Source organism: Lepidochelys kempii, chromosome 6 (genome assembly GCF_965140265.1).
Source record: "Lepidochelys kempii isolate rLepKem1 chromosome 6, rLepKem1.hap2, whole genome shotgun sequence".
Lineage (NCBI taxonomy): Eukaryota > Metazoa > Chordata > Testudines > Cheloniidae > Lepidochelys > Lepidochelys kempii.
Genome location: NC_133261.1, coordinates 22040407 through 22062740, shown reverse-complemented (window position 1 = coordinate 22062740; position 22334 = coordinate 22040407). Strand labels below are relative to the sequence as shown.

Sequence of the window (22334 nt, the reverse complement as noted above, 5' to 3'; positions counted from 1 at the left end):
CTTGCCTGCCTATTCTGCACTGAAAAGTTAATGGCAGACAGACTGAAAGTTGGTGCCCTATCCTCCCCAACTTTGCTGATATTAAGTGGAGTGAGGAACCTTACTGGCACTCTGTCTCTCTTGATTCTTCCACTTTTCCCTCTGGAGAGAGAATGTATCTTGCTGGATCCTGAATTGGAGTCTCATGCCTGCTTAACAGGACTCAGTAGAGAGAAGCTCTCCGACTCATGTGAGACAGGGATTCAGATGTTACGTCTGCCCTCTATGGTGAGAGGGTCTTTAGAGTCAAGATGCTTCTTGAAATTGCCAGTGCTAGAGCTCTGGAAAAAGACTCAGTTGACCAGGACCTTGAAGATGATGGTGTCAGACCCCTAGCACTCATCTATAAAACCAGTAGATATGGAAAATCCTGATACCCTTATGCACAATACACAGCCATTCTGCCAGTCTTCAGTTATTAGAGGCTTCTTAATGTAGACATACTGGACATACTCCATGGCAATGAACTCTACCAACCTAGACAGAAACCAGGGACTTTGACACCCCACTGTTGGGCACAGAGTCTCTACTGGCAAGCTGTTCTTTGGAGTGGACAGTTCCAGATGCTCTTCAACCAGATTCTGTTCACTCAAATGAATCTGGGAAATTTAAATCCACATATGCCAGGCACAGAGCCACTCTGGAAACAAGATCTCTGAATCTGAGTAGCCACTCAACGTAGACAGTGCTGAATACCCTGTACCAGTGTTGGGTCCGAAGAGCTTCTCCCACTGTAACAGGTGTTTGAGGTAGTCCTCCTGCTTTTGCAGGTCTGGACGATACCTGCAATGGCAGAGGTGCTAAAACAACTTTTAATTTAAAAAAAACAAACAAAAAAAAAACACAACAACAAAAAACCAGACTACCCAGCTAAATAATCAAAAATATCTTCCAAAAGGAGAGTCTGCATACACATGGCATGTTTGTCTCACAAACTGGAATATGCAGAAGGCATTCCTGAAGGAGAAGCCCATTTTTCCAACTGTAAAAAATGTTAACTCTTTTTTCTGACACAGCTACAACAAATCTGGCTATGTCTGAATCTTGACATGGGCATGTTCCTCACTGAGGACTAATGCTTGTTTTTTTTTTTAAATTAATTAATTAATTTTGACAGGATAGGATTATTCCAAAATTGTGTATAGAACATGTGGCAACACAAAACATTAAATCTACAAAGTTCACACTTTGATGCATTATAAGTATGTGATTAATTTATTGCGTGGTGATTGGCTTAAAGAATCTGCAAGCTCTGAAAAATTGCGAACTTAAATTTCCACATTTACTGGCTGTAGTTTTAACTCCAACTCTTTTATTGCATTTACACAGGTTTTACATTTATTTTAAAAATGTGGATATAAACAATGACTTAATTTACAGTTACAATGCTTACCACTCTTTTGTTGCAACAATTTTGGCTCCATTTTGCTCTGAAGAATACCGATTGCAAGGCAAGATCTCAAATCCGCTGTCAGTTGCAAACATTCGTAAATAAATAAATACCTGAATGGGAATGACAAAGAAGACAGAGTACTGCTGTATTAAATGCATGCAAAAAAAGTAATGAAAACTTCTGTATCTTACGAGTCAGAAATGTCCCTTTACAGTATTTGTTGCCTTTTGTTTGTGGACGTTCTGGATTACGGATTTTAATTGCACATATTACCATAGAGAGATGTATTTAATCCACCCAAGTTTGAAAGATTTGTAGATACACATCAATACCCTCCACACACTTTAGTGTCTTAAATATATAGGGGTACCTCAGGCTGCAACAAAGACAAATTGGGAGGATAAAGTTCAATTTTTTATTAGGAACTTCTTATGGGAGTCAAAACTTCTTAAGAGGAACAGAAAGCTATGTTTAGCCTTTGAGAACAGCCTCATTGTTTCTTTAAGGTAGAGTCTAGCTTTTCAGTCAACAGGCCAGATAGAGATACTACCCACAAGAGGAAGAGAAGACTAGCTACTAGATTTTTTTTGACTCCTGGGTCAGTTCTATGGGAGATGTTCTATTTGTCAGTTTTATCCAAAGGAAGCTTGTATAGCTTGTCAGACACTCTGGGAAAGGAGAATTTGTAATATGGCTCCTTCCGTGCTTTACTATTTTTGCCAGATTTTGAGGACAGAAAACAATTCCATCTTTTTGGTTTTAACTCAAAAATATTTCCCGCTCTCTGGTCAGAGCTTTCTCCTCCTTGGGTTCCTTAGTCTCCCTAATCTAGTTTAGTCAGTGCTTCAACATCGGTCCCAATGAGATCTGGAAAATCTTAGATTTCTCCAGAGGCAGCAATGGCTTCTTTTTCCAAGAAAGACATTCAATTGTTTGCCCTACCCCTTTGTATTCTGCAATTTGCTTTGCAAGAGGATACACGTGGAAATCCTCCAGAGAATGTGAGGAAGGGAGCAACACCAGGAACTCCCAAAATGGTCTTGTCTAACCAATTATAGACCTTTAGGATAAAACTCCAGGCCTCCAGAAAAGGAATGACAAGACCTATGGCCATGGGACCAGGGGGCTTTAACTTCCTGAAATACCTCTTCAGAGTGAGGACCAGTCACTGATTCTCTATCTGCCTAGGCAAGGGGAGGAGAGGGAAGCACCGTTCTCGCATCTTTGGAATCTGATCAGCTATGCCCAACCTGATCGTAGGGAAGGCAGGGCAATGGCTGTATTATTCCATCATCACTCAACTAAGCTGAAGTGCTGGGAAATTGATCTTCACCAGCAGAGGCTTGAGGCGATTGGGAGCGGGAAGTCTGAAAGAATATGAGCTGATATGTTTGAGTAGCACTTGAAGCAGGAGGCTGCCAAACAAAAACTGTGCTAACACAATCTGTCTCAGAACAGGAAAACACAAAACAAACAAACAAAAACTTTAAAACCAAGAAGAACCCACTATCAATTCATGAATAGGTAAGAGGGGCAATCTAAGAACTTGCCCAATGGAAAGAGTCATGTACAACCACGTTGGAAGCATTTTCTCTCCCTTGACAGTCCTCCATTAGGAGCAGGAATGTCGGACATGAATGGGGGAAAAAACCAAAATGACGGCCTTTGACAGAACCAATTACAAAAGGAGACCCTACACAGCAGGAAAAGCCTGACATCTAGAGTGGTATGTCTGCTTATGCATGATGGCAGCAAAAGGAAATTCATATGTACTTTTATTTCTGGGCAAGTCCGTTAGATAATTTTACTTTTTTGAAGTTTTGGTTTTAAAAGCTAAAGATGGAAATGGGTAGAAAAGCAAGGCTACACAGTGGCTTTATTTTTTTTACTTCTTCTGTTTTCTCACTTGAGTAATATTCAAAATACTCCTTAAAAGGCTACAAAAACATGTGAAATACATATTAGTAATCTGAAAACAATTATAAATAAACCTACATGTTCCTTGAACAACCTTTCCTGCATTTTGTTCTTGTTAAGAAAATAGTGCCGGGCCCAGTCACCTGCCGTCAAGGACCTGAAGGCTTTTTCTAAGTGCTCATCTTTCTTAAAACGTTCAATCACCTCTTTCAACTCTTCCTGCCTTCCTTTTATAGGTCGAAACCTGAAATAAAAATAAAACCACTCTAAATCAACTGTTGTTTATCCTTATTTAATCCTTTCACATATATCATTCCATTGCTGGTAAGAAATTTTGCACTAGGATTATTCAACTCTTAGCATCAAGGGGGCTACATATCATGTAGTCATGGTTAGGTCCCTCATTCCCAGAGCTCTGAAGCAACTTAATAGGAACTTTAATGAATGTTTAATCTGGAGAAAATTATAGTTTCCTAACTATACAGTAGATCTGGCTGAGGAAATTTAGATCCTGTAATGAAAAAAAGATAGGTTACCATCAGTCATTCAGGGAGCAGTGACCAAACAAGAAATATTATTTTAATGCTTTCGTATCCTTCCCTTGCTACCAAACAATACAAATGCAAAAAAATCCAACAAAGCCAACCAACCACCATAACCCTTTCCCCCATAATACTAACATCAGGAGAACTACCAAGGATTTTGGTTTGTTATTGTATAATTTCATCCCTCTTTCTCCATCTTCAGATCTACCACTAAGAGTAATTAGATGTGAACTGAAGTTAACACAAGAAATACAATCAGTTATTCTAAAGGCACAAATGGAAGAACACAATTACTTCAATACTTCATTTTAGGATGGAGTCTGCCTTAACTCAAACTTAGTGTTAACTGTTGCCTAAAGAAAAATATGTAGTATATTCACTCTATAAAGCCCACTACAAATCCTACACCTTATTTTGCTACTAAGTGGTGAACTCTGTACGTAATGGTATCCAGCCCTTTATCCATCCCTTCTTTTAGAAAGCAATAATGCACATTTCTATGGCTTTATGACTACACTTGAACCCACATGAAGAACAAATCTCACAGGTGCGCTATATATATATATATATATATATATATATATATATATATATATATATATATATATATAAAAAAATAAAAATAAAAAAGCACCTATTAAAAAAGTATATATTATATAAAAAGTACCTATTAAAAAAAGTATCCCACTCCAATGATTTTCAAGATTTTACTTTGACCTAAGCTATGGCGTGTCCACCCTGACAGAAAAAGTCTTTCCAAAGAAAGGGAATAAAGGAAATTGATTAGCCATATCACTAAAACACTGAATCTGAAAACCAATGTTAAAAACAGGAAACTAGGATAGCTTTCCCCCTAAATATTGAGGATTAAAAGAAAGAAAGGTATACACCAAAGAGAAATTCCTGGTGATAGAAAAGACATTTTCCTCTGTATTGGCAACAGGAGGCTGGGACGCTAAACTGTAAATATCCAAGCAATGCAAATGTTATCTTTAGTAGCAAGTAGAAAACATCAAAGTTCATGCAGTCTCCATAAGTGATTTCTGACAACCAATATGCCATGCAGCCCAAATTTTTGAGTACCTGGTGTATGTCAGTGGACTGTTCCCACACAGGCCACAAGAAAAAAAAAAAATCTTTTGCAGGTGTTTTTGCTTCTAAACACCCATTTGTTTATATAAGACATCTCTGTGGCATAAGTGACCTATTAACAACTGTTGACTGAACCATACTCTTACGGGGCAGAGGACTTTCCCTACAGGCCAACTAGAGGACACAGACATCTTATTTGAGGCTCACAGCCGTTTCAGAATCTTCAATAGGGACCTACTATACTAATTTTGGTTTAGTTACCACTCAAACAGCATATTTCACGTCAAACGAGAAAAAATATGCTCTGAGAAAACTCTTGGAGCTAATTTGGGTTAAAACATCAACAAGGCTAGGTGAGACTATCACATCCCATTAATTCTTTGAGGTGGGTCACTGAATTATTTGCACATCTTCATTTGTGTAAAAAAACAAACAAACAAACAAAATGCTGCCAATCATGCATTCTCCAAGTATGCTTTAATTCCCGTTTGCAACTTGCCTCAGAACAGAAGACATCAAGATGCTATCCTCGATGGTACAATTAATAAAAGAAATCAAATCAAACAAGCGATAGCTTTAATCACTTTCTGCCTCCAGAAAAAACACAACACACCACTCTTGTGTCCTTGATAAAAGTGGGAGGCAGAAGAGGAAGGCTTCATGTTAGTAATGGCACTTCCACTGGCACTGGAAACCACCAAACCCTCATGGTTCTTTTATATTAGTGTGCTTTTCACTGGGTCTCCATTTTGTGCTCTCTTGAAACATAATGGCTCAGCCATTCTTTACTGATCTTTTTGTAGTATCCAAAAGATCTAAAGCCCCAGGGAATCTCACTGAGCAGAGAACTTGGCAAATGACCTTTTGTAAGAGGAGACAGATCAGACTGACTAGCTTTGTAATGGCTGGGATGAAGTCTGATAAGGTGGCAAGATTTAGGTAAATACAGATGCTCTCCTCCCCCCGCCCCAAAAAGTCAAATTATGGCATTTTTGGTTTATTGTGCCAAAAATCTGGAAATGGACCTCTCATACAGGGAATATCCCCAAGAAGCTGTCTTTTGAACAAGCTCTAAAGAGAGACCGCAACTTAGAAGAACCATGTAATCAGACTACTGAGGATATGCTTTTGCCCATTTTGTACACTAGGGAATTCTCCCTCAATATACATCTCACACAGAAGATGTTAAAAGGATAATTCCTTGCAGTACTCCCAAGATGCAAAAAAGGGACTACACCTGGATTTAATAACCATACTTAACTGAGCCTTCTCACAGATACAAGCATCAAACCATTCAAAATGGAGGATCCTAAATTGAAACAGCCTCCAATGTTAGAGTAGGACTTCTTGCTTGCTTTCTGCTTCTTTCCATTGTCTGATCAATTTCCTCAGTAAGCAGTGAGCTATGCTTACTTGGCCAAAACTGTGAAGCACATCTAGCAACCACACTACATGAAACACTGTACACCAACAGTTTGCATACACCTTTAGTTGCAATGGATATGGCAATATCTTATCTGGTTTTCCCCCTCAATTAGTCCTCAACTTTTATTTTTGAGCTGACTAAATGGCTTTAGCACTTTTATGGTTATTTAAACCACAAACATAGTTCCCCTCACAAAGAGGCATCTGAAGAATTGAGGATTACAGATAGAAGGGAAAATCATGAGTACTTATCTTAAAATTCTGTTTCTATGAAGATATCATCATGTGGGAGTCTCAGTCTTGGGTCTCCAGCATGAGTTATGAGGGGAAATCCCCCAGTTCTTAAGATTTTTGGTCCTCTTAGGCACTTATAAACCAGTTCAAGGACACTGTCCTACTGATTATGCTTTGATGCCCTGGAGACTCCACAACATTCCAGCCAGTTCCTTTTAAGAGAAGGAAGCAAGTAGTCCCCTAAATTTCAAATTGATACAGGCAAAACAATTCATTTACTCATATGCTTTTTTAAAAATGAATATATATGAAATACCACCAAAGGAGTCAACCAGATAGGAAATGGAGGAAAGACTGTTCATATGGCAAATGCACAAGACATCACCTCAATATTTAAAAACTCAAATTCAGAGGGGAAGTGGGTGGCTAGGTGAGTAAGAACCTAGCATAATATCTTCAGAGAAGCAACATAATTTTCCCTTCTCTAAAGATACTATCAATGTAAGATTTTCGCTTTTGGAGAGTAAGCAGTTTGAGGGAAGTCCCAATACTCGTGAAATAATTAAATACTATAGTAAATAGGCAAAACGAACAAGGAAAAGTCCATTAAGTAAGCGAGAATGTGACTATAAAAAAAGACAGCAATTCAGACTTCACTGTGGAATTGGGGACATATTAAAAAAAAAAGGCAAGCCCCATAAGCAAAGAATTTAGGCTCTTCATACTACAAAAAACAGACTAAAGTTGTACTTTCATCCTCAAGATCAAAAATACTTGAAAATGTGTGGATATATGTAAAGCAACCACATGATCCTATGCCCAAGACTGAAAATCTTCCTATAGCAGGCAATGGGAAGTGTCCTGTTTAGGACTGAAATCAATTGAAATACTGTCTTCAAGACACAAGACAGCTTCCCAGGCAGGCAGTCTTTTAACATGGTGCTCCAGCGACAGCATTACCGAGGAGCTTGGGGGGGGTGGGGTGTAAAAACCAGAAAACTAATTGCATTTCCAAGGCTTTTCATCTGCTCCAAGAACACCCAGAGGGTCTTTAAGTTAAGGGCTTGGAGAAGGGCCACTTGTCTGCAATGGGCATGCAGGTGTTGGGGAAAAGTTAAACAAAACACACACAAACACCCCCTCCCCCCACGGGAAGTCTCACAAAAATAAAACACAACCCATCTGGGCTAGGAAATGTTGGATGAGTCCATAGCAGCACCTTTTACTGTAAAGTCTGCTATAAGGTGAATCAGTCCCTAGTGTATGAAGCATACTAACTCTAGGAGCTGAAGGCAGTCCCATGTGGAAAGTGATCTTGTACACAAGGCATCTTAGCTCACAAATACAGCGTTAAATCAAAGAAGCCTTCAACAGTTCTGTCTGAAATATAAAAGGGTGCCTTTTAATGCTGAATGTGAAGGGTCAAGATAAGATCATTGTCTCATAATAGGCTGACAAACATACATTGCCAAATTAAACTAGGATGGAGTATAGGAAATTATATTCCAACAAGTGAGCTATTTAAAAAAGGAGTCTATGTGCAACTAAAAAAGTCACCATAGATATCTGACATCTCTTTGTAGCCTCCTTCTGAGATGATGGAAGTAGGGAGACCTGCTTGGGGACATGACACATACTTGAAACTGTATCTTGAATGTAATTAACTGTCAGTGAGTATGCATATCACTTGGCTTTGATGCATCTGTTTCCTCCTGGGATGGGTTTGGATTTTGAATACTATAATGCCACCCAATGAGACCAGAACTGTATGTGCTGAGAGTCTTATAAGACACTATCTTGGTAGTGCACAGAGAGCAGAACTCTGATACTTGCTACCCAAAGCAAGAAAGCTTATTCTAACCTGATCTCAAGGAAAGGACGGAAAGATAGCAGACACGGACACCAAATATTGGGTCCAGATTCAGAAAAGGGAAACAAAGACCTCAAGCTTCCAAGAACCATGGGAACAAGAGAGAGAACAAGTATGTTTTATAGTCCAAAAGGGCCCCACAGATCTGAAATTCCCCATGACATCCTGACTCCACAGGCAGACTAAGCCTTATTGACCCCTCATCTAGGGTGCTGACAAGTATTCATATTTTAGTGAAATGCCCATATCTTCTCTGTGATCATAAGCAGCAGAGAGAGACAGTGTTCTACTGAAGCAAGAACCTGGGATTTTTATATGCCAAGGAAATTTCCGAGGGGCTAGTAGCAGTAGGTCTGTAAAAAGCGTTCAATTAAATAGGGATGCATTAGAGAATCCAAAGGTCTCGAAACTCAGAGCCTCCCAAAAAGAGTACAAAAAACAAACCAACCAACCAAACCAAAACCCAGGAAGTCTGAAACATGGAAAGAGATCAGAGAAATGTCATGCTGTGCATACAGTCTCCAAAATCTGAAAATTAAAGTAGGGCTTTTGAGGTACTGCACGCTTGTAAAACCATAATGCACAGAACCTGTACATTTGGGTAAACTCTGAAAGATTTGCCAGTTCAAAAGTAGTATCCAGGGACTCCTGAAGCACACGGAGAATCAAGGAGGCTTCTTTTCAGGATGGTGACAAGACTCAGATGATAGTAAACAGTGCACAGTCACGATCCCCACGGATACTCTAAGGGATTCTGGATCTAGCAATATGAATCCATGATATTAGAGAGATAAACTGGGTGAGAGAATATCTTTTATTGGATCAACTTCTGTTGGTGACAGAGACAAGCTTTTACAGAGCTCTTCTTCAGGTCTGGGAAATATACTCAGAGAGTCACAGATAAATACAAGGTGAAAGATTGTTTAGCACAGTTAACATATATGTCAAGGGACCATTCAAGGTGAAGTGACCTAGTAACACCACTCCAGTCAGAGGCAAAAACCAACACGACTACAACAGCACTGCATATAATGCATAACATTATGGCATGTGGCACAGGCTTCAATGGTGCCAACATGATGGAATTTCTAAACACATTCTATAAAAGCCTGTGGCCCAAGAATGTTCACAGATCAATTGCGTAGGTACTGTTGGAACCTGGTGATGTAAACAGCATCATCTAGGAGTTGAGAAAATTGCCACGAGTCCTGGACTCCGAAGTGCTGATGAAAGGCACCAACACACTCAGAGATGTCCTTCCACACATACCCTAAGGCGCTGATTTGCCTCAAGGTACTGCCGCTTCAAAGATGCCAAGGAATCCTAGAGGCATAGTCCTCCTTAGAACAGCCTGAGAATGTCATACTTGAGAGGAACCAAGGGTCTTCACCAGTAGTGTTTTGACTTAGCACTGGGTCACGTGACAGTTTTTAACCAGCACTTTCTGCCAGTAGCCCAGACAGCATAAGTAAGAGCCTGAACTCCGCACCTCAGGTGTTGTCTCTTTCTCTGTCAATGGCACTTTCTGCTAGAACCCAGATTTCATCCACTGGAAATAGCCGATTGAGAGTTCCCCAATAATGCCTCAATCTGAATTTAAAAGAACCTAAAAAGAAAATCATAAGTGAACATACATAAAAACATGAGCTAAAGGAGAAAAAACTTTACTGACCCAAAGAGTAAGTGACTAGCTCAAAGCTAGAAAACAGAAAAAGATACCCAGCTTCTAAATAGAGGCTGCAGTGTGGACCAGAGCTGTGCTGGTCAGAACTTTCGGGCAGCTCCTGCAATAAGCTCCTTTGCCAGCTTTAATCGGGGAGAGGGAAAAAAAAACCAAAATGGAATGTTCGGGTCCTCTAATGCACATGATGTTGAAGCCTGCTGATTAAGACAGTCCCCTTCAGACAACCTACAACTGCCTCAAAGGGCCAAAAATCTCATGAGCTAAGGAGATTCCTGCATGACTCATGCTGGAACCAAGAGAGCTAAGAATGAAAATTCTGCATTGATAGCATCTTTAAAGAAAGTCATTTCCCTTCTTCTGATGAGCTGGAGAATAGTAATATTTCAAATTACCCTGTATAGTAAGTACTTTTTTCTCATCAATGAGATCCCACAATAGCTGAGGCTGTTGTAATAGGAGATCTGGCTAGATGATCATCTTGTCCCAGTTTGGCCCTTATAACTGAGAAGGCCCTATTAAGCAAGGCTGTCAAGAGAACAGCTACAGAGAACCAAAGCGCTCTCTCTCTCTCTGAAGTTTCTCTTACCTCGGGGTTACTTAAAGAATCTTGAAAGTCCAAGGTATAAAGCCAAGGGTCAGTGAGATGCTTGCCTATAAAGGAAGTTAAAGGAGAGGTTCTGGTAAGTTCAGGAGTACTGTACCTTGATTAATTCAGTCACTGAGAGCAGTGAGTTTGAACAAAAAGGGTAAAATGATTCTGCAAGAGATAATAGAATGGTGCTCCATATAATGCACCTATCTGACATGCTGCACCAGTGAATGAAGAAGTTATAAAATGCTACAGCTGCTTCTTAAACTTAGACTAGGGAAAACGGAGAGAAAGACATGTTGGAGGTTACCAAAAATTGTATCCCAATGGTCTTTGCTTGAATGACAGGCACTTTATTCAGAAGATAGTTTGCTTTGGTGGACGTGAAAACAAAGTCTTATATTACATCAGTAGCACTATAGCATGAATATAAGGACAAACAGTGTAAGGTTCTCGAGCATTGAAGACAATGCCGCACAATGAATACAAAAAATTCAGTTCCACTTATAACCAAACAGAAAATGCTATTTAATTTACTTTTAAAATACATACGAAATAAAAGTAATATAATGCATGGTCTTCACACAGACAAAATTTGTAAACTTTATAATTTGCAAAAGCTAGTGGTACTACTTTGTTGTTTTTTTTTAAATCAAGTCTATTGTGCACTTAATCTTCAATGCTGTCATTAAGAAAAGACAGCTTCTTATCCTGTATGCCAAAACAAAAACTATATTCTCAATCAATAGCAAAGGGGAAGTACCCCAATAATTTAGTCAGTTTCAGTTCAAGAAACTTATTGCAAAATTAAAAGTCAGACTGATATGTCCAATCTTTAAATGTGTCTAAAATTTAAGCAGAAAAAAAATCCTCCGCCACATCATTTCATTGATCAGGGCAGCAAGTAAATATTTCCCTGTTTTGGCTAAGATGTTCAGATGTTATTTCTCTTTCCCTCCTATCATCCATCTCTTCATAAATACAATTTATCATTTCACTCTACTGTTAGCACTCCAGTCCAGCTACTGTGTGGAGGTTCTGTTGAAATTGCTATACTCCACTGAAATTCAATTGAATGTTGTGGCAGCCTGGGGAAACATATTTTACCCAATGTACCCAATACCTTAGACAGCAGCAAATTAGCTAAATCCAAAACAGCCATGTCGTCTTGCAGAAGAAAACCAATAATGAAGAAGTCATGGAACTTATGGTTAGCAAGATAAACCCAAAGAATCAAAAAATTGGACAATGCACAGATTTTAGACCACAGTGGTTTTTCAAAATGAGACAAAGTTCACTTTCAGTATCTAGATAGTTCTAGGAATCTGGGTCTCAAGAATGTAGATAAACTTTGACATGAAACAGTAAATTGTTCTATAAAGGGGCTACTTACCAATTGCAAACACATGTTCTCCAATGCATTACCTCCACAGAGCCACAACTTAGGAAACGTGTGCTTAATTACATGACCATACAATCATATTTAGCAAGACTTCACAGTTTGAGCATGTGTGCAAATTCCGTCACATTCTAGGTTTCACTAGTCAAGGGTATAAATATGCCAGTCCTCTAATGGTTCCTGGAATTCCTCTACTTCTAGAAGCCTTATTTAGAGTTCGGCTTTGAAGCAGAGGGGAGATTCAGTGTGACTCTGTGGAGTAAATGAATTTGTAGAACAAGATTTACTGCTGGTAGCTCATCTACTTTGCTCCTCCATGGTGCTATCTCCATAGAACCCTGCTGTATGAAACATTAACAAGCAGTGAATTCCTTGAAGAGGTGGGGGCTGAGGTGTTCTGCAAAGTTAAAACAATTACTGAAGCACTGCTCTCCTGAAATCAGGATGTGCTCTTTATGCAGTGATGAGAGAATGTGTGGGTGTGAGGTGAAGTCCACATAACAGCCCTAAAGATTTCAGATAAGGGCTCGCTGTGGAGCTATACCATTTGGAAAGCCAGCTACCTAGCCCCGTAAATCCAGATCTTCAGATGCAATGAGCATGAGCTAGTTCATAACGTTACTAAATGCAGTCTTATCCATTTAGAAAACCTGTCCTCTAGCTTTTTCTCCAACAGGCAAAAATTGTTTCCGTTTCTAAATACCTTAGTTCTGCCTAAGTAGTAGATGACAGCTCTCAGCATCCAGGATGTGACTCACCTCCCCAGGAACACTATGGAACATTGGGAAAGACAGGCAGCAATACCAACAGACTGAGAAGACAGTCTAATCCCATTAATGTGAAAATTTGGGATGAGACTTAAAAACTGCCTTGTCTGTTGAATGCTGTACAAGGTGGGTTGACTGCAAAGACTTGTAACTTCCTGGTGCTCATGGCCAACAAAGAAGCCACTGGAAGTGACACCTTCAGCGAAAGGTGGTATAGTGAGCAAGAATCCAAAGGATGAATGGGTCTTTCTATAGGTTTGATTAACACCAAAGTCAAGTCTCCCATATCAGTTAGGTTTCACGATGGGAGGCTACTAGTTTGTAAGACCCTTTAAAAAGTGTTTCACAGAATACCATGGACCATAAGCAGACCTTAGCCATAGCTAAAAATAGTGAAGGATAGCCTTTATAGCAAAGAGAAAGCCCAATATAACTGGACCCGGACAACAAACCTCCTAAACTGGCTAATTTGCAGCATAACACTTCCTACCATATGGTTTTTTGGACTCCAGTAGGGTAACCTTGGATTTCTCAATCACGCAGAAGACATCTTGATCTAGAAACCCATCAGCAATATTGCCAAGTGAAACTTGAGGTCTGGGTGAGCTACCCTACCATTCAGCTAGGGAAAAAAAAAAACTTGACTCTGGAGAAAAGTGACTAGATGACAGGGCCAGCAGCTCTAGGAACGAAGCCTGAGATCACCGATCCTGTTGAACCAAAAAACGAAAAAGGAGTAGAGGAGCCTTCTTTCTTACTACAAAATGCAAAACATCTGATATGCATTGTGATCTCAGGTAGCTTGTCTTGGCATAACACAAGGAAGCCCATATCTGGACGACCACTTGGCAACTATCAGATGACCAGAGCAGAATCTGAGTGATCTCTTATGCAGATCTTTACGATACCAACTCAGATGGTCAAGTGAGATGTTGTTTGTGCCAGGCAGATGCAGAGCAGAGTGTCCCCCTTTGTTTCAGATGCAACACTCTCATAGACGGATTGCTTCCTGACTCAGGTGACACAGCACTACCCTTTCTAGTTCAGAAGAGTACAGCTCAGATTAAAGGCTACAGTTATCTCAACAGCAGGCTAAGAGAAGGGCACCCCCTTCAAGACACTCTAGCAGTGTGCCCCCTCAAGAGTCTGCTGAGGGGGGAGGATATCAGCATGTGAAGCTGAGAACACTTGTTCTGTACAGATTCCATCACCCTAGCAAGGATCACATCTGCACCAACTCAAAAGAAGTGACAATGTGCAGGTGATCATCAGGCTGGACATTTGCAAATAAAAATCCCATTGACTGTTCTGGGCTGGATTTAGCTGGGTCTACTGCCTAGATCAGGTCTCAGATATTCTGAGATAATCAAGCTAGAGCCCTTGCAGAATCTACTGTATCCCCTACAAAAGCTTAGAGCCTAAGTTTTAGACCAAGATTTATTTACTTTCAGATAGAGAGAGAAAGCAAGCTCCCCACCCGCCCCATGATAGGAACTACCCTGCTGTACAACTGAGCTCCTATGAGCCAGACAAGATATAAATACATCTGCAGGTCTCAACAAAGCAGATCAGCTACAACCACCACCAAACACTTGGTGAATATACAAGGAGCTGCTGCCAGCCCAAAGCACAACACCTTATACTATTAGTGCTTGTTGCCTGCCATGAACCTAAAGTACTTCTTATGTCTTCCTTATTGAGACAGACAAACAAGAATCTTGAAAGCCCAGGATCCTGAACTAGTCCTGAGAGTTGATGGTAGGAATTATCTCCCTAACAAAACCATGCAGAATTTGGATTTCCTTAGGTATTATTCAATCTGCAAGTGGCCAGAACAGGTACAGGCTACTGAGCCTTTCAGAAAGTGAAAAATATCAGGAGAAAGGTTTTGGCACCACATCTATTTTCAAGAGAGAGTCAACACTACTTCTTCCATCAGTTTTTGAGAAAGATGCCTAAAAAGGGTACAGGACAGAGCTTGGCATGGTTTCAAACTAAAGGTGCATCCCTGTTTGACTGTGTGTAAGATTCAGTCTGAAGAAATGGCTTGCCTACCCCAGAAAAAAAGGGACAGTTACCAAATAAGAGGGGAAAGGGTGAAAAAAAATCTAAGTCTTACAACTGGTTATGAGTCGCACCCTCAGATACTGCTGAGATGCACTGCATACTGCTGCAGCGGTAGAGGAGAAAGTCTTTCCATCCCCATTGGAGGAGGAAAAGCTTCCAAGACTGTCTGGGCCCTGTGCCAGGCAGCTCCAGAAGAGAACTCTCAAAACTGCAACATTTGAAACCAGAAAGCACCTTTTAGGAGCCAAGTGACCCAAATTTAGAAACCTGGCTGTGGGTCTGGTGGTCTTTAGTTTCTTTAAGGCCACATCAGTCCCTTAGAAGAGTGAATCCATTATTTTGCCTTAAGCCTGTGCCAAAAGTTCAAAATTCCAGAGCCAGAAAAGTCTCCTGCAAGAAAGACTAGTTTGGCCAAAAGCAGACAGCTTCACTGGATATGTCAAAAGGGACTCTCAGCAAATGCCTACATATACTTATTGGTCCTCAAAGACCTTGAGGAACTCTTTTTCTTGTCCATTAGAATAAACTGGGCCTAAAATGCCATCCTAAACTATAATGAGGACTTGCTGCCAGGCTGTCATGCCCCTACGTGAGAGGCCTTGAGCATCAGGACTGCAGAGAAATAACCTATTAGACATACCTAACTTCTGGATGTTTTGTTTCCCAGGGTATATGCCATTTTCCCAGCTTGCGATTTATCATTTGCAGCAAAACCACAAGTGAGCATGTGGAAGAATATTGAGAGATTAGCTCAAATTCCTCCCTAGCTCTTGGTCCAAAGAACATGATTTCCTAGAAACCAAGGCAGCCAAGAAAGACTGGTTGCAGACCTCTTCAGCCAGTTCCAGCAGACTTTAATTGATAGAGAGGACTACTTTCTCTTGGAGATTCAAGATGTCAAAATAATGTGTTATTTCTGGGAAAAGTCACTAAATGGATCTCCAGAGTTATCAGTCCATCAAGTCCTCAGTAACACCAGGCCCTTCAGAGGAAAGGGGGAAGTGGATAAGAGCCTCATCAGAGGATGCAGTAGAAAGGTAAACCTCTCAGGACTGGCCTTCCAGTTCCTCTTTTAGAAGTGTCCGACATCATCAAGCAGAACTACTAATTGTGGGGGCTACGGTAAGGGAACCCAGAGAAGACTGCCTTCTGCAAAGAAAATGACCTGTTTCATCATCACTCCCTGGAGAAAATCACTAACTCAGGAGGCAGAGGATCAACGGCCTAAAAGCCCTAAGATGCACAATACCCATATGGAGAAAAACCTAGGTGAGATTTAAACTCTGAAGTTGCCTAAGATGACATTTAATGCTCCACAGATGCTCCAGTAAAAAAAACTAGGCTCCCTTTGAGATAGTGTTGCAGTAGAAAGTGAAAAAACCTGTTTTTCTTGGTTTCAAGAAATTCAAATCACCAAAATTAGATTCAGTAAGAACTGTGATCCAATGGATTTGAAAATGACACTGGTTTGCTCCAGAAACATGGCTTTCATAGCATCAAGGACCTATTTGCAAAGCTCCGGGGAATGCGGAGGTACAGAGAAAATCTCACCTGAACCATTCTGATAGACCCTGAAGGTGAAGTAGTAGGAGCTTGGTACTATGATAATTTGAGTCTCCAATATCCCATCTACTGGAGTATTCAAAGTTCACTGACTTCTGGTGCTTTAGTCAGATGGATCCATCTTGCCATAGATGACCTGCTTCTATTCTTCTTGTGATCCCAGTATAGGTGATTTCTCCAAATTCTAGGAGTCTGGTGGCATGCTTATCAGAGCACCCCTTTATCTTACAATATTTCCTCTTCAAAATACCAACCAATTACTATTCAAAAGGATTTGGTGATTCACATGGCATGTGGGGCTCTGAGGAGGCATGGTCATGAGAATACTGCATTAAAGTTTCTAACTAAATCCAGGCATATTATTTCAGACTTCATATTCTTTCACTAATGTTTCAGAGAAAAATAATAAAACCACCAGCAACCTATAATACACAATTCACCACACTTATTTTCTATTTGACAGCAGCAGATCAGTCAACTGGGGGTGGGGGAGGGCAAAAAGAGGAAAGGGAAAAAGTTAATTTAAATGTTTTACGAAGAATTTTAAAGATGTCTTGTCTTGCCCTGCCCAATGATTTCTGTGCAAATAACAAATCCTTAAAGAACCTTTAACTGCTGAATCATATACAAATTTTCTCTGTGGGTCTAAGACAAGATATTTGTATATTTATCCAATTGCAGCAGAAAATAGGATCTTGGCTTCCAGACATGTAAGTGAAAGTAGACCTTTAATCAGCCTTGTGCTGGACTGTTTACATAAATACAAACCTTGTAACCATATGCAAATCAACAGATACAAACATCTTCAAGATTACTGTAGAATATTCGTGACGTAACCATTTGAATAGCAGCCTCCTCTCAACTTGCCTGAAGGTGTAAAGGAAAAAAAGTGCATTTTCTACCGTGACTGGATATTTTGTTTTTAGACACACTTCAATATACAAGGTGTAATGTTTCCAAGACCTCTTAACACTGAAGTTGAAGATGTTCCAAAATTAAGAGTTGTGAAACTAATTTAATTTCTACTATCATGGTATGTCCTGGTACTAGTGTTTCTTATTCCCTGAACAATTATCTAGTCATTCTGCATCTGAAGTTTTTTACCTCATAAGACAATGCAAAACAAGAAACACACCTTACTAGATAAAAGCAACAAAAACCAAGCTGTCCTGCCCTGACAATAACCAGATGTGACCAAGAGGAGCTAAATAAGAACTAAGCTGATGCCTTCATTTTTAATTCATTGCAATAAGACAATCTCAGCAAAATTGAGAAAATGTGTTTCAAATGGAAGCTTTAAGCTTCACTAAAATGTTTCCCACACTGCTTCAAATTTAATAACTATTACCCTTGAAGTCTAATTGCACACTGCCTGTAACTGTTTTACACATCTGAGAAAGGAAGAAATTCATGGTGATAAGTCTTTTGTTTCACCACCATTTGTTTGAAATAGTAACATCTTAAAACAAACAAAAAAACTGAAGAAATGTAGTTTGCTCATCGTAGTCTTATAACCAGAAAACATTACACATTTATGAAGTCGGCATGTCAATCATAAAATGAAGAAAGGAGAAATAATTTCTCTGCACGATCATTGCCCTGACAGGAAGCTACAGAATCATGTATACACCCATCTCCTTCATCTGACTTCCCATGCAATAGAAAGAGGGCTCCTTTAATTGCAGGAGCATCTGTAATCAGCTGGGCCAACTACAGCAGATGTTCAAATACTGCGGTAACAAGGACCCTAAGAATACTTACCTAAATAGGCAGTTTTATTGTGGACTCAAGATGCTAGTCTAACCAATACCCTGAAGTACACCTGAAGAATGAAAGCATTCCTTAAATGAAGGGCAGAAGGATGGATGCGGAGTTCTGAAAATGCAGCTTTTTAGAATGGGCCTGCAGATTTCAAGAGTTTGTTAACACTCCACTGCACCAATGTAACCCTAATGTGTAAGACCTTACTAGTGAATTATTTTTATTGCATGACATGAATTAATTTAGCATTCATATTGGTCAACCTGTTTTTCTACATCCAAGACCTATTTGACCTAGTAAAATACAGCAACGATCTAGTAATGGGATTGTATATAAACAGTCATGTTTAAATAAAAATTATTCTAACATAGTAGTTAAATATTTTGGATCTTCAATAAATCAAAACAAAAATTTATTCAAGGAAATACTAGCATGAACTGGCTGAATAATCTGATTATTTTTTATTTGTAATAAGGCTCCAACTGAGATCAAGGCCCCACTGTGTTTATACAAGGCCGAACACAAAATAAGAGACAGTTCCTCCCACAATTATATGTATTTTTGGTAAGCATACAGAATTAAACTACTGCAATAAAAATCCATACACAGGCAACAATTGAACAGGATGTTACAGACTGTATATAATCTGTAGTATTTCTGAAAAATAGGAACAAACTCTCAAAAACCAGACACTGATCCACACCAATTTTAGGTTCAAGTTTTCAGGAAGGTGTGTGTCCAAGTACAAATGTATACGTCTGACTTGGGTGCGCAAGTCCCCAGTGTGCACATGTATATAGGCATGCGTACAGACAATCTGAATTGCATCCCTCTAGTGGGATTTTGCACACACTTGTTTGAGATTGTTGGCCTTAGTGTAACATTTAAATGGTTACACTAAGCCTATTAATAAATCAGAGATTGAAGTCCAACACCTGAAGTAACAAAAGTTTTACTTTTACCACCAAACATTATTTCAAAAGGTTAATATAACCCCTTCTGAACTGATTAACGTAACTGTTACCTAGATTAAGAAACTTTCTATTAAGTTCCTGCTCAATAATGGAACTTGACAACAGGGTTTAATGGAAATACCAACTACAGTGGTGCAGCTACATGTTGCTACCATGCTCCGAGTCCCATTTACCAGAGCAGCACCACTCTGAAGGCTAAAGATACCCAAGAGAACAAGAATATAAAAACAGATATTACCATTTTGTAAATTTCTACAGATATGCAAGAAACTCCTCATTTACCCTTTACTGTCTACATCACTAAGATGATTATTTCTCTGCTAGGTAAATAAAGGCAAACGAAGTTACCTAGTATTCATTTTGTGTGTCTGAAAACCTAAATAGGGATCAAGAACCAAACTAGTTGCTAGGTCATCATTTTCACACAGCTCCTTGGCAGACATTCCAGAGGAAGGCACGTAGCGACTTTGGCCCTCAAATCCTGAAGCACCACTACCTGCAAAAAGCAAAAACACCAGGGTTACTTAAATAGAAAACTATTCAATCTTACAGTATCCTCCCTTTAAAAGGGCAACTCCACCAAGGATACCAGCAGCAACAAGAAGTGCAAGGCACTGTACTAGTGCAGCTCTGGCTTGGATGCCCTCAATCAGCTGGGACACCAGCTAGAGTAAGTCCCTTTAAGAGAGACCACTCTGCTATCACCAGGGATTCCAGCAGCCTGTTTTGTTGATTGGAAGTACAATGGGAGAGGGGAAGAAGTGAGGACCACGAGTGTGATCTCTACCCTGTGAGTGCATGATGTAGGTTCTCATTCTTTCGTTTTATTTGATCTCCTTTGGTCTCTGTGGCAAGGGGCCATGAAACAATTAGGATGCTATCTTTCTTGGACAGGGCAAAAGACCAGATAAAACGTGAGATTTCTCTAATCCTGGGCTGACCTAGAATTTGGTTTAGGTGATCTCCTATTATTTAAATATGGCCAGAAAACTGATGTTTCTTTCAGATGCAGACCTTGCAAACAGTCTCACATACCTTCCTTGCCTAGAGATTAGATTATTGCAGTGTGCTTCACAAAAACCTCTCAAAACCATTCAGAAAAAGAGGCTGGGGCTAAGTTTGGAAGCATGCTTTTTATAGTGGCATACCAGAATTTAAAAGGTTATTATAACAGTACTCCAAGATCCGCAAGAAAGGGGATTGCTGGTAGGATGTTCTCCTTGACCTTGGAACTTGTACCATTTCACCCAGAATAAAGTAACCCAAATCTGTTAACATTTCAGACGTGCAAAAGGCCCATCTAAAGGGGATAATTAGGAGGGTGATGAGTCGTCAGGAAGGGTGAAAGTGAAGATGCAAAGGGGAGATTGTTTTCCCTAGCTATTGTTGGTTAGTAAGGTTACGCAGAATGGATGGTGTAATTTGATTTTTAAAATACTGTCAAGGGTACCTAAAACCATGGATATGTGCTCGTAAAATCATTATCAGTACACATTTCAGCAATATTTGCCTCAGAGATATCAAATTAACAAGTGACAACATAAAAGCAAAGCCTGATTTTCCAAACTCCAAATACCAGTGTTACCTGAAATTTGTATCTGGTCCTCTACTTGAAATTCATAATAAAAATTTAAATTTGTTTTTAAGAAACCTCAGTTTTACAATGGATTACTCATGTAGGTGTGACTAATAAAATTGGGGTTTACGTATATAAGAATGTATATTTATGTAACTTTCACAACTGGTTCCACAAGATTTGTGGACAAATTATTATTTTAGAATATGTCTAAAGTCCACTCTGCAACCATGTTAGTTCTTAGCCGTCACATATTAAGGATGTTTGCTGTATGCAAATTTTTTCCACTTAATTCAAAATAAATCAAAGTTAAATCATTTGCATTTAACTTTTCAATGGGATTTAATAGATACTTATTTCTGAAATAACCACCACTGAATTACAAGCATAATAAAAATTATTCTACTGCTAACTGTATGTGGGGACAACAGCCTTCCCAGTGAACTAACCATGTATCTCAAGATTTCAGAATAAGCAATTAAAAAGCTAACACACCAGTAAGCAAGATTCTATGATTCACATCACAACCCAACCCTATGAACATGTACATACATCTGCTTGATCTTCTCTCAACTCCATTTTTGCTAGTCTTTGGATTCTCCTTTCCAGTGTGCTGCAACTTGGACTCATTCTGCTGATGTTCATTAGACAACTTGCCTCCATTTTTCCTGCCATTCACTACCATGTTCTTGGATTCTCCCAGCCACTTCATTCCCACAGACAACCTGACCCAGTTGCATTTAGTCACTTTTCAAAAGCCTTGGAGAAGTGGGTCAATAATTTCAGTTTCAATTCCTAGTGGAAACAAAACACCAAAATATACGAAAAGATTAAAACTAAATGAGAAGCCATTTCCAAAACACAGTTTTAAGACAAAATCTCAGAGGTGCCCAGGAACAGTAAGAATTATTGTACAACTATAACAAATTACAAAAACCATAGGCTTTAAAAAAAAAAGTCAAGAAACCAACTGAGTACTTGTTAGTTTGAAATATTTAAAGGAATTATACTTTGATACAAACAAAGGTTTCCCTGATCAGGATGCACAACTGTAGAAGTTATGCATGTCAAAGCACCATGTCTTTGAAGAGACAAGAAGAGAGTATCAGCAACTGTGCTGGTTAATACTGAAAGGCATTATTACTTCTACATTACCATATGGTACCATAAGCATGTGAAGTACTTTATAGACATAAGTAATCCAACAAAGTTCCTCACAGCAAAACAGTTTACAATCGGAGTTGGTCTATCGAGCTTGTAAATACTAGGAGTCCTACATTTTTGGAAAAAAGATTAATCTTAAAGCTATAAACTTAACCAGCATAGGTGATGGTGATTATCATGTCAACTGGCATTATGCTCACAGGGTTAATAACTTTCTGGCAGCACTCAGGGCACAGAAAGAAACAAAACAGATTTCACATGACTCGAACAAGGAG

At 39.4% G+C, this 22334-nt stretch overlaps 1 protein-coding gene across 3 annotated transcripts in view; it reads right to left on the bottom strand.

Moving 5' to 3' along the window:
- Positions 1-22334, bottom strand: part of KMT5B (lysine methyltransferase 5B) — a 51424-nt gene that overhangs the window by 12848 nt on the left and 16242 nt on the right. Inside the window, exons 2-6 of one of the 3 annotated variants that reach the window (XM_073347086.1) lie at positions 21448-21690; positions 19668-19815; positions 17353-17451; positions 3428-3593; positions 1433-1542 (exon numbers count right to left, since the gene is read on the bottom strand). In XM_073347086.1, the coding sequence (XP_073203187.1) occupies positions 1433-1542; positions 3428-3593; positions 17353-17451; positions 19668-19815; positions 21448-21607 (683 nt within the window). In that variant the 5' untranslated portion in view covers positions 21608-21690. Of the gene's footprint in view, positions 1-516; positions 868-1432; positions 1543-3427; positions 3594-17352; positions 17452-19667; positions 19816-21447; positions 21691-22334 lie in introns of those variants that run through there. The other 2 variants (XM_073347087.1, XM_073347088.1) reach the window with 2 other exon arrangements.